Source organism: Camelina sativa, chromosome 8 (assembly GCF_000633955.1).
Source record: "Camelina sativa cultivar DH55 chromosome 8, Cs, whole genome shotgun sequence".
In the NCBI taxonomy this organism is placed as follows: Eukaryota; Viridiplantae; Streptophyta; class Magnoliopsida; order Brassicales; family Brassicaceae; genus Camelina; species Camelina sativa.
In genome coordinates, this window is record NC_025692.1 from 9,238,671 (window position 1) to 9,250,147 (window position 11,477).

The following is an 11,477-nucleotide window of genomic DNA, read 5'->3' on the forward strand; positions in this document are numbered from 1 at the left end:
AATCCCCCCCAAACTCACCCAAAAGCTTTAGGAACCTATAAGAACCATAACACAACCACCACAAACAAGAACAACACCACAAAACACAACAAATCAAGCATAAGCCATGGCCATGCACTCACCTCTTTTGCAGAAAGATTTGATTGAGAAACGGTGGAACAACACCTTAAGAAGCTTCTCCTTCGTTCCCAACAGCCACACTCCTTCCCACGGTAACAGATCTCACCCAAAACCACAAAGAACAAGCCAAAATCTCTCAAGAACACAAACTCTCACTTTTCTCTCTTTTCTCTTGCAAACGGCGACAAAACATCTAAAACCCTCGACCTGGGTCGTTTCTCCCCTTATATACTCGGTTTAGACAAACCAATTAACCCAAACCAACCCAAAACCGCGAATTAAAACAATCTGGTCAAACCAGAAAAGCTGGTGTCGATCGACACCAAATCCCCAAATCCCAATATTTGGTTCACGGATGTTACATATGTTAATGTTTATCTTCCTGTTTAAATGTAAAAAATGGTAATCGAATATATTGTCGTTAATATTCAACACGATTTTTATGGTATCTTATAATTCTAATCGAATATATAGAGTTTATTATTGTTTTTTAGTTTCGATATGTGATAGCAAATGGAAAAGCAACACATGCCATTATTCCTGATCCGCATGTCTTAATCAGGATCCGAATGGATCAAATCTGACCTAGCATAAGATCTGCATATTTTGTTTTGTAAACGGGTTACTATGTCTTTACATCTGTTTGGATATACCCTTTATAATAGGGGCGTTATATGGAATTCTATTTTGTTTATTTTTTTTTTATGTCTAAGTGTGCTCCCCAATTAATAGTATAAATATTATAAGCATATATATTTTATGAAATCGAAAGCATAATCCTACAAAAATACTGTTTCGTGGCTTTCACAATTCATCATAAAAAATAAATCTCTAAATGTATGTTGTTACAAGAGGTGACCATCAAATCATGTTGAAGGGGAATTAAGAAAAAAAACTCAAGAAACAAATATCATGTTCGACATTCACTAACTCATATTATAATTAACTAAAAACGAGAAATATATATATTTTTGTATACATACATAATTAAATTAATTCAAAGAAATACATATTACTTATAAGTTATAATACAAAATCATAAAATTTATATGCAAAAATAAAATTTAAAAATTGTCCCGTGGTATACCACAGAATAAACCGTAGTATGTTTTAACGGCTAAACAAAAATTCGAAATCAATTAGCAAATCTATGTAAGGTAAATGTTTTTGGTACGATCAATGTTCAAAAAAGCGTTCTAGGCGTCCACCTCCGTTCCGTCTAGGCGCTATAGCACCGCCTAAATGACCGCTTTGACCGCCTAAAATTGTAGTATCATCATTTTAGTGTATTTTTAAATTTTTAATTGCACAAATTTAAAATTTATAAGGTTTATTTCTATAAATATAATTATAAATGTTTAATATGCTATTTAAAATGAATTGAAATAATGTTTTTATCTATTGTTTTGTTTTTAATTTAATATTTTTATTATTCATATACATATTTTGTATAATTATATATATAATATCATATATATATTATTTTATAGTATAAACGCCTAAACCGCCTAAATTCTGACTAAGCGTTCTAGACGGTAAGCATTGGATCACCGTCTAATGAATGCCTAGCACTTTTTTGAACATTAGATACCATTACATGACAAACTTAGAAATAAAATAAAAATGAGATAGTGGTTGTGGGATATGAAATCACTTATATTATTATTTTGAACTTTAAATTTCATTTTTTCTCTCTCGTGCGACGATGAAAGCGACGGCGCTCTAGGGCTTTGGTTCCCTGGAGATGTTTTTTGTGGAGACTTGGGTTAATGTTTTGGTGGTTTCTGGTAATTCCTGGGTTTTTCTGGAGATCCTTTCTGGATTTGGAGTTGATGGAAATAATTTTTTTGGAGGTTTTACTTGGCAATATTCGTTTTGGAGTTATGGGGGTTTGATATGGAGAATCCCCAAGGATGGATTGATTGGGGTTTTGAGGATTGATCTGGAGGATTGTGATTATATTGGGTCTGATCTTAGATCGGCTGTGATCTGCAGGGATGCTTTAGGATTTTGGAGTTTTCTCACTAATCTTGTGCGGCAGTGGATTTGCGGGGAGTCACTTTCTTTGTTGATTGAGGATTATGGTTTAGCTTCTTTGGGATCCGGGAATCAGTGGGAGGTGATCGTATCTCTGATTGATTGGATATTAATAGTTGGGTTCTTCCGATTCTTGCTTTCTTTCTTTGGTTTTGTTCTAGAGGCTATTCAGAGTTTTGGGTATCTTTGGCTGCGACTGCGTTTGATTTTGAGATTTGAAATGGGTAACCAGAGATTCAAGAGGTTGTTGATGGGTATCGGCACGGGATTTTGCCTATCGTATATGTTAAGGGTCGCATCTCAGGATTTGGGAATCGCATACATCCTCGGGGAAGATATTCATTATTTGGGAATCCTACAGATATATCTTCCATATTTGGTTTATCTGATCCGATTGATTTGCTGGTGGTTGTGTCTTTATAAAGACTTTATGGGAATCATTGAGTTGAGGCATCACTTTCTCGGTTCTCTTTCTTTCATTTTTCTATCGGTTCTTTTTTCTCAGATTATTGAATGTTTGAGGGAGTGTTCTTGGGTAGCGATGTCACGACCTCCTCCTCAAGGCCAGGATCTTGAGGTGACCGGTACTATCCGGAAAGCCCAGGAAGGGGTAAAGGGTGGTCACGGTGGGGCCAAGCCACCAAAGCCAAATATTGTTTGATGAATATATTAAGTTGGAATTGTCAGGTCTCGGAAATAAGGTCACTATTGAGAATCTTAGAGATTTATGGAATAAACATATGCCAGATTTTTTTATTTCTTATGGAAACAAAACAATCTTTTTCTCATTTGAAAAAATTTATAGGTGATTTTGGCTATAATAATTTAATAACAGTAGATCCTGTGGGTTGTAAACGGGGATTTGATTCTGTTTTATAATAAAGAGATTTTTAATGTTTCAATTTTATTGGAGTCTAACAGAATGATTGATGTTGAAGCGGTTTATAAGGGACGTGTCATACATCTAACTTTTGTCTATGGTGATCCTGTTCCTAAAAACAGAGATTTGGTTTGGGAACGGTTGGTACGGATTAGTTTAGTTCGGTCAATTCCTTGGTTTATTATTGGTGATCTCAATGAATTAACCAGAAACCATGAGAAACAAGGAGGGAAGCTACGTCCTGCATCTTCTTTCCTCTCTTTCAATGGGATGATTCGAGATTGCGGTTTTTTGGAATTTCCCTTTTCGAGGGATTGCCTGTCCTGGCGGGGTTGGCGAGATAAGAAACCTATACGGTGCTGACTAGATAGGGCTTTAGGGAATGAGGATTGGCATGATTTATTTCCGGACACGGTTACAGAATACTTACCTATGATTGCTTCAGATCATAAACCTCTTGTGGTCAGCATTGGGGCAAAGAGGCCGCGGGGGCGTAGGTGTTTTATGTTTGATCGTTGCTGGGTAGGTAAGGAGGGTTTAATGGATGCGATATCATCGGGCTGGTCTGGTGACCCAGACCAGGATTTTGCCGGGAAAATTATTAGTTGTAGACGGAAGATTTCCCGATGGCGTAAAACGTAGGTCCCGTACGGTCGGGAGTTGATTGAGGATCTTAAAAGGCAATTGGAGATGGCACATACCGATGATTTGTCCACTCCGGAGGTTATCTCGGATCTCAATGGCCGCCTGAGGGAGGCTTATCGGGAAGAGGACGCTCTACGGGAAGTCAACATGGTTATTACAGAGGCGGATAATGCCCGTTTGACGGCCCCTGCCATGGAGGCCGAGGTACGACGGGATTTATTTATGATGCATCCAGACAAAGCTCCAAGGCCCGATGGAATGACAACCTTGTTCTTTCAAAAGGCATGGAGAGTTGTTAAGGACGATCTGGTGTCTTTGGTTAATCAGTTTTTTGAGGAGGGTGTTTTCGACAGACGGTTAAATCAAACGCATATTTGCCTCATCCCGAAGGTGGCAAAACCAACCCGGATGGCGGAGTTGCGTCCTATTAGTTTGTGTAATGTGGGATACAAGGTCTTGTCAAAAGTTTTTTGTAACCGGCTTAAGGTGATTTTACCTGGTCTAATCTCGGAAACTCAATCAGCGTTCGTACCTGGACGTTTGATCTCGGACAACATCCTCATAGCTCAAGAGATGTTTCATGGTTTGCGAACCAATAATTCATGTAAAGGGAAGTTTATGGCTATTAAGACGAATATGAGTAAGGCATATGATAGGGTTGAGTGGGATTTCGTGGCGGCGTTACTGCGGAAGATGGGGTTTGCGGAGATATGGATTTCATGGATCATGTTTTGTGTCACATCGGTGGAGTACAAGGTCCTTATTAACGGCCAACCTAATGGTTAGATTATCCCGGAGAGGGGTTTACGGCAGGGTGATCCACTATCTCCTTACTTGTTTATTTTATGTACGGAGGTTCTGATTGCTAATATTCAGAAGGCGAAGGCCGATAAGCGGATTACAGGCATTAAGGTGGCCAATAAGTGTCCGCCAATAACGCATTTGTTGTTTGCGGATGATAGTCTCTTCTTTTGCAAGGCGGATAAGGAACAATGTGGTGTGGTTTTTGATATCCTCAAGCAATATGAGGGAGTTTCGGGGCAACAGATAAATTTTACGAAATCTTCGATCCAATTTGGTCATACTGTTGACGACCGGGTCCGGTCGGAGATGCAGGGGGTCCTTGGGATAACAAACTTGGGTGGTATGGGGTCATACTTAGGGATTCCTGAGAGTTTAGGAGGGTCCAAAACGAAGGTTTTTTCTTATGTTAGAGACCGGCTGCAGAGCCGGACAACAGGCTGGTCGGCCAAATTATTGTCCAAAGGGGGTAAGGAGGTGATGATCAAGTCTGTTGCGACGGCTGTCCCTACATTTGTGATGTCTTGTTATCGTTTGCCAAAAACAATAACATCCAAGCTTACTAGTGCAGTGGCGAAGTTTTGGTGGAGTTCTAATGGTCAGTCTGGGGGTATGCATTGGATTGCCTGGGAGAAGCTTTGCTGTAGCAAGCAGATGGGTGGTCTGGGCTTCAGGGATGTTGATGATTTTAACACGAATTTGTTGGCTAAACAATTATGGCGACTGATTGAGGTTTTGGACTCACTGTTTGCCAGGGTTTTCAAAAGTCGGTATTACCGGAATTCCAATCCTATGGACCCAATACGGTCCTATTCTCCTTCCTATGGGTGGATTAGTATCATATCTGCTCGATCTTTGGTAAACAAAGGGCTCATTAAACGGGTTGGCTCAGGCGACACCATTTATGTATGGACTGATCCCTGGGTTCCAGCTCAATTCCCAAGACCAGCTTAATGTAACGGTCCATTTAAGGACCCAACTCTCCGTTTGACTCAGTTCATGGATACTCACACGAATACTTGGCTTAGAGATCGGCTCGTTGAGCATTTCGATCCTGTGGATGTCGCCTTGATAGCGGCTATTCCCTTCAAGTCTCCCGTGGATGTCGCCTTGATAGCGACTCTTTAGGGTGGCATTTTACAAAATCTGGTAAATATTCGGTTAAGTTAGGGTATGCATTGGCACGTCTGGGTGTTCCTAACACTTTCCAGGCTCATGGGTGTGGCCCAAAGATTACCCCTCTTCTTGCTAAGGTTTGGCAGGTTACTTGTCCACCAAAAATTAAACATTTCATGTGGCAAGTTTTAACGGGCAGTATTTCGGTGTCTGCTAATTTGTGACGGCGGGGCATAGACTGTGATGTTGGATGTATGAGGTGTGGGGCGGATGTGGAGACTATTAATCATGCTATTTGCGTTTGTACGCTAGCCCGCCAGGTATGGGCTTTGTCCCATGTACCTGTGGGGCCTCAACACTTTCGGACGTACTCTATTTATGATAATGTAGATCACTTTCTGGGTTCTACGAATCTGGATTCTCAGATAGAGATTTTCCCTTCGCTAATGTGGTATATATGGAAAGCAAGGAATGCTTGTGTGTTTGAGAATCAGACGGAACGACCGGATGACATTGTGCGCGTAGCGCAAGGGGAAGCGTCCTCTTGGCTAAAAGCACAGGTGGAAGACGAGGGTGAGGAGGTTATCTCCTCCCATGTGGTTCTTACTTCTCGGTTACAAGGGCGTCTCTCCCCCCTTCCACTGGTTTACTCCGGTTATCGATGCTTTGTTGATGGCTCTTGGAAAGAGACCGATGTTTTTGCAGGTGCAGGATGGTTTTGTACTCCTTCGCAAGGATCGTCACCTTTTCTAGGAGCTACCAATTACCGGCGCAGTCTATCTCCGTTACATGCCGAAGTAGAAGCTTTCAGTTGGGCGATGCGGTTCATGATTGGCCATGATTTCCGCGATGTGGCTTTCTTTACGGACAGCTTGGATCTGGTGAAGATGGTGTCTTCCCCTCATGACTGGCCGGCCTTTGCAACTTATTTGGATGGAATCAAGACGGATCGAGAGGAGTTTTCTTCTTTCTCTTTATTTCATATTTCTTGTAATGCAAATACTAAAGCGGATTCTTTGGCACGACAAGCATGCTTATCTCCACATCCTGTTTTGTTTGTAAACAACTTTCCTTCAAATTGGCTCATTTGAGCTGATTTTTTTGTTGACAAAAAAAAAAGAGATAGTGGTTGTGCATGTTCTCATTTTTTTTCTTTCTAATCTATGTTTTAACGGGATGAGGAAACGCAGAAAACCAAAACCGAAGGTTGGACCATATGTACGATTATCTAATGGTAGGACTTCAAATCTTCTACGTACCTTTTGTTTTTTTAGGTGTTTTTTTTTTTTTTTTGCTGTCTTTACTTAAATTAAATATTCTACATGTGAAATTCATTGTAACATCCCTTCGAGACACTATTAATTAACACCGTCGTTATTAGTTGATCAAGTTTATAACTATTCACGAAATAAAATACGAAGATTAGTTTGCAAAACTGTTAGTCAGAAAATTAGTTGTTGGTTTGTTGTGATATCAATTTCAAAACTTCTAACGAGCTTCCAAAGTAATTTTTTGCTTTGAAAACAATTGAAAGGTTTTGATTCCGACGAATCTTCTTTACTAAAAAAAATAGTTGAGAGATGTATATTTTATTATATAAAGTTGGGTTTTCAAAATTAATTATTAATAGGATTATGACACGTGTCAAGTATAATGATAAGATGCTAACATGTGTAAAAAAATTATTATTTTTCAAAACAGCTAATTAAGATAATAATATTAAATCTACATAAAATTTACATCTTTATATCTATAAAAAAATTCCTAATTCAAAAAGGAAAATTGACAAAACTAATATATTTTTCCTAAATATTATGTGTTTTCTATTAGATTTTGACATGTATAAACAAAAATAATAATTCATTAAGCATGTATATTATTATTAATCAAGAAATAGTGAATAACAAATCTAAAAAAATAACATAAGTTATGTCAAAAGAATTATTATTTTTGAAGCGTAATAGGAACAACTAATTAAGAAAATAAAATTATATCTATATAAAATTTACATGTTTATATCAAAAGCTTTAATCTTTGATTTTGTTTTTCTGATATAATTTTGCTGATCTATTGTGGGTCTTATATTCGTGTGGGTTCTTCAATGAAAGCTATCATATGCAATGAAATAGAATCAAAGTATATAAAGCCTGCTAAATTAATCAAGGATGGAGACACTGATGGAGGATCCAAAAGTGATTCTACAGTTAGTAGCGTTATAAGTTTTGAAGATTAGTGAGTGGTTGAAGTATTTGGTCAAAATCTAAAGTTTTCTCTTCTGGATAATGTCAATGAATCCGGTACTGATACAAGAGCTGCTTGATCGAGTAATTGAGAAGCGATTTTGATATTTGATTTTTTTTCCTGATATAATTTTGCCGATCTATTGTGGGTCTTTTATTTGTGCGGGTTTTCAATGGAAACCATCAGATGCAATGAAATGGAATCAAAATATATAAAGCTCGCTAAATTAATCAAGGATGGAGACACTGGTGGAGATTCCAAAAGTGATTCTACAGTTAGTAGTGTTATAAGCTTTGAAGATTAGTCGGTGGTTGATGTATTTGGTCAAAATCTAAAGTTTTCTCTTCTGGATAATGTCAATGAATCTGATATGTCTATATTTTGTCTCTGCTTAGCATGTATTTGTCTTGCATTTAGCTAGGATAACTAGTCGTTTTGCATCAATTTCTAGCCTCTTTTGTATATTTTGCATAGTTAGGTAGTTCTTGCATCATCCTTGATTACATTGTGCATTTCGGAGTATTTCAGGTATCTAGGAGACGTCAGGAACACATTGTCCGAGTTGCCGTTCGAGTCGCACCGTTCGAGTCGACGTCGTTCGAGCCAACATCGTCGAGAGTCGCACCGTTCGAGTCACCCACTCGAGCCACCACTGGATCCGTTCGAGTCGCACCGTTCGAGTCGCCGTTCGAGCCACCGGTCGAGGGATTCAGATTTCTACGTCTTCATCAAAGTTGTAGACAATCGAGTCATCTTTCCAACGCCGTTTATTTCAAGTCAATCGGAGGCGTGGTTCAAGCGTTATCATCGTTTTAGTGGATACATATACACCCAGCTCGAGTCGCATCACCTCCACTCGACCCAGCTCGAGTCGCATCACCTCCACTCGACCCAGCTCGAGTTGCATCACCTCCACTCGACTCAGCTCGAGTCGTATGACCTCGACTCGATCCGTTCCACTCGATCGCACCCCAGGGAGAGACGACACGTGACTCGATCGCATATGTTTGGTTTCACACGCTTTAGGAGATTCCCAAACCGACACCTTACCTTGTCGTTTTAAGTTTTAGGGATTTACATGTCTCGACTATAAATACGTTTTGTTAATTCTTGGCAAAGACATCTGATCTTTTATCTCATTTTGTTCTTAAGGTTTTACCTAGCCTCCAAAAACGTTCTCAGACTTTGTATCCAGATTTCTTTTAATACATTGAGTATTTGCATTTGATTTCTTCTACAAACTTGTTCTTCTCATTTCTATCTATCTACTATGCTTTGTTCAATGTTTTCTGGATTTGTATTGTTGATGATGATTTTCGGATCTGAGTAGTGTAGTAGTTCTTGAGGATGGGATAGATTAGGTGGAGGATCTTAGGATGTAGGGTGTTTAAGCTTTGATTTTTATGATTCCCTTCTGGGCTAGTGTTAGAATTACTATTTTTTCTCTGATCAATTGAAACTAGGTTTTAGACATTTCCGCACCCAAAAGGTGTTCGATGAAACGTCTGACCAATTAGTGCCAGAGACTTACGTTTCTAGCCTAAGAGATTAGTTGTCTAGGATGTTTGTTGACGTGAATGAACTTGTTTGTCATGCCATGCTTGATCATGTTTCTCTAGCGAGAGCTAGGTGTGGAAGTGGTTGAGTTTGAGTAGCTTCTGTCAAGAGATTGGATTAGCTAAGAAGAGATGTTCATTGTTTAGGGATTGTTTGCTTGTGACATGTTAAACACTCTATAGACTAGGATACTCCACCGACATCAATTACTCCCATCCTTAGGACCTCTTTCTTTCTGATTTTTATTACATTCCTGAGACTGTTTCGTTTCTTGCTTTTTAGTTCATGCTTAGACTCGATTCTGTTTTTATTCATTTTCGCTTCTTGTCATACATTTTCGTTTCTAGTTTTGTGACTCATTTCCATTTTGTATTTTGCCCATTCTAGGATTGTTAGAAAAACACTCTTTTTGGATTGGCTTAACTTGTGACTTCTTGATTGCATATTGATTGCTAGAACCATCCCATTTGGATTGACACCTTAAGTACTAAAACACATAAGGTTAATTGAACCTGTTGGGACACACAAAAATCCTAGTATCAGAATCCGGTAATGAAACAAGAGCTTCTTGGTCGAGTAATTGAGAAGCGATTTTGAAATTTGGGAAGTTGGAACGGTAAACCATTTTAAAATTGGTTTCAAACCTGATTTATGTGGTTTTCTATCGAATTTGCTTTGTAAACCGTTTAAATCCAGGTATATAGAGAAATATATGAGAACTTTTGATTGGGGTAGAAATAAGTTGAGAACTTACGATTCGAGAATATTTGAGATGAGGTCATAGTTCTAAGTAGTTTTGGTACAATGCGATACTTCTAAGGAGTAAATAAGACATTGATCCTTAACATGATTATGACATATATCATTTTTTTGATTGTTTATAAAGTTTCTATTTTGTATATCTAAATTATCTAAGGCTTTATATATACCATCATGATTAGAATATTCAAATTTTTATTTTTAATATGTTATATTAATTTTCTTTCAATTTTTCAACTTTGATTAGGTTGGTCATAAAATGACTGTAATAGAGTAGATAATTTTCACCAGTTGTTCATCCAAAAAATCTTTGGAGTAAAAAAAAATCATGGTTAAAAAAATTATGTCACAAAACAATTTTAGTAATTATAAGAACTATAATTATGCCAAGCAACATATAATTTGTTTAAAAGACATTTTATAGGTGGTGATAAAGAGCATACTTTAACAATAAAATAATTTAGGGTTTAAGAGCATATTTTTAATGGTGTAATATACAGTAAAATTATACGTGGTTACTAAATTATATGTTGCTTTGATGAATTCTTTGCATGTACAATGTTTTGTAATAAGTTGTGAAACGTTTTTAAAATTTGACAATAATAGTATTTGTAATGATGAATATTTGACAAAAGTTTAGTGGGGTATATTTTAGTTTTAAATTATTGTAATAATTGTTATAATGTATTAAAAATATAAAAATATAAATAAGTGTATGAATACAAATATGTTTTTTTCTCTAACTAAAATTATTTATATATTTATTTCAACAAATATTTTTTTTTATATATTATTTAAAAATTGTTTAGGGTTTAAGATTTTTTCTCTTCAACAATTATCTAGTAATATATAAGAAGTACTTATAAAAAGAATACTTCTAAAAGATAATTTTAATAGGGAAAGTCACGTTTTAAACCTCCAAAGTGTCACTAGGTAGCACTTTAAACCTCGAGAGAATTTCACTAACACTATAAAATTTTAAAATGATTTTACCAACACTTTGAACCTTTAAAATAATTTTGCTAACACTTTAAACCTTAAAACTAACTTTCATTTTTTGTACCACCATAAAAAATAATGGAATAATAATATCCGTCAACGCGAAATAGTTAAACTATGTTGGTTTAATTTAAATTTTAATTGGTTTTAGGTTTTATAAATAAATAAAAAGATAAAAAATAAATTTATGTTCATTTTCATTATAGACAAAACTTTTACGACGTTACAATTCACATTATTAATCCTTTTAATAAACGCATCTCCACTGGATTCTGATTCGAATCGATTGACTGCTCATTGGAAACCAATGAATCTTCTAAAT

At 36.9% G+C, this 11,477-nt stretch overlaps 1 protein-coding gene across 1 annotated transcript; it reads left to right on the top strand.

Moving 5' to 3' along the window:
• On the top strand, positions 2,066 to 3,059 carry LOC109125868 (the record flags this gene model as incomplete). The annotated part of the gene is given in 1 exon segment (XM_019228542.1): positions 2,066 to 3,059. A coding segment is annotated over 1 exon segment (753 nt), but the record flags the coding sequence as incomplete, so codon positions are not given.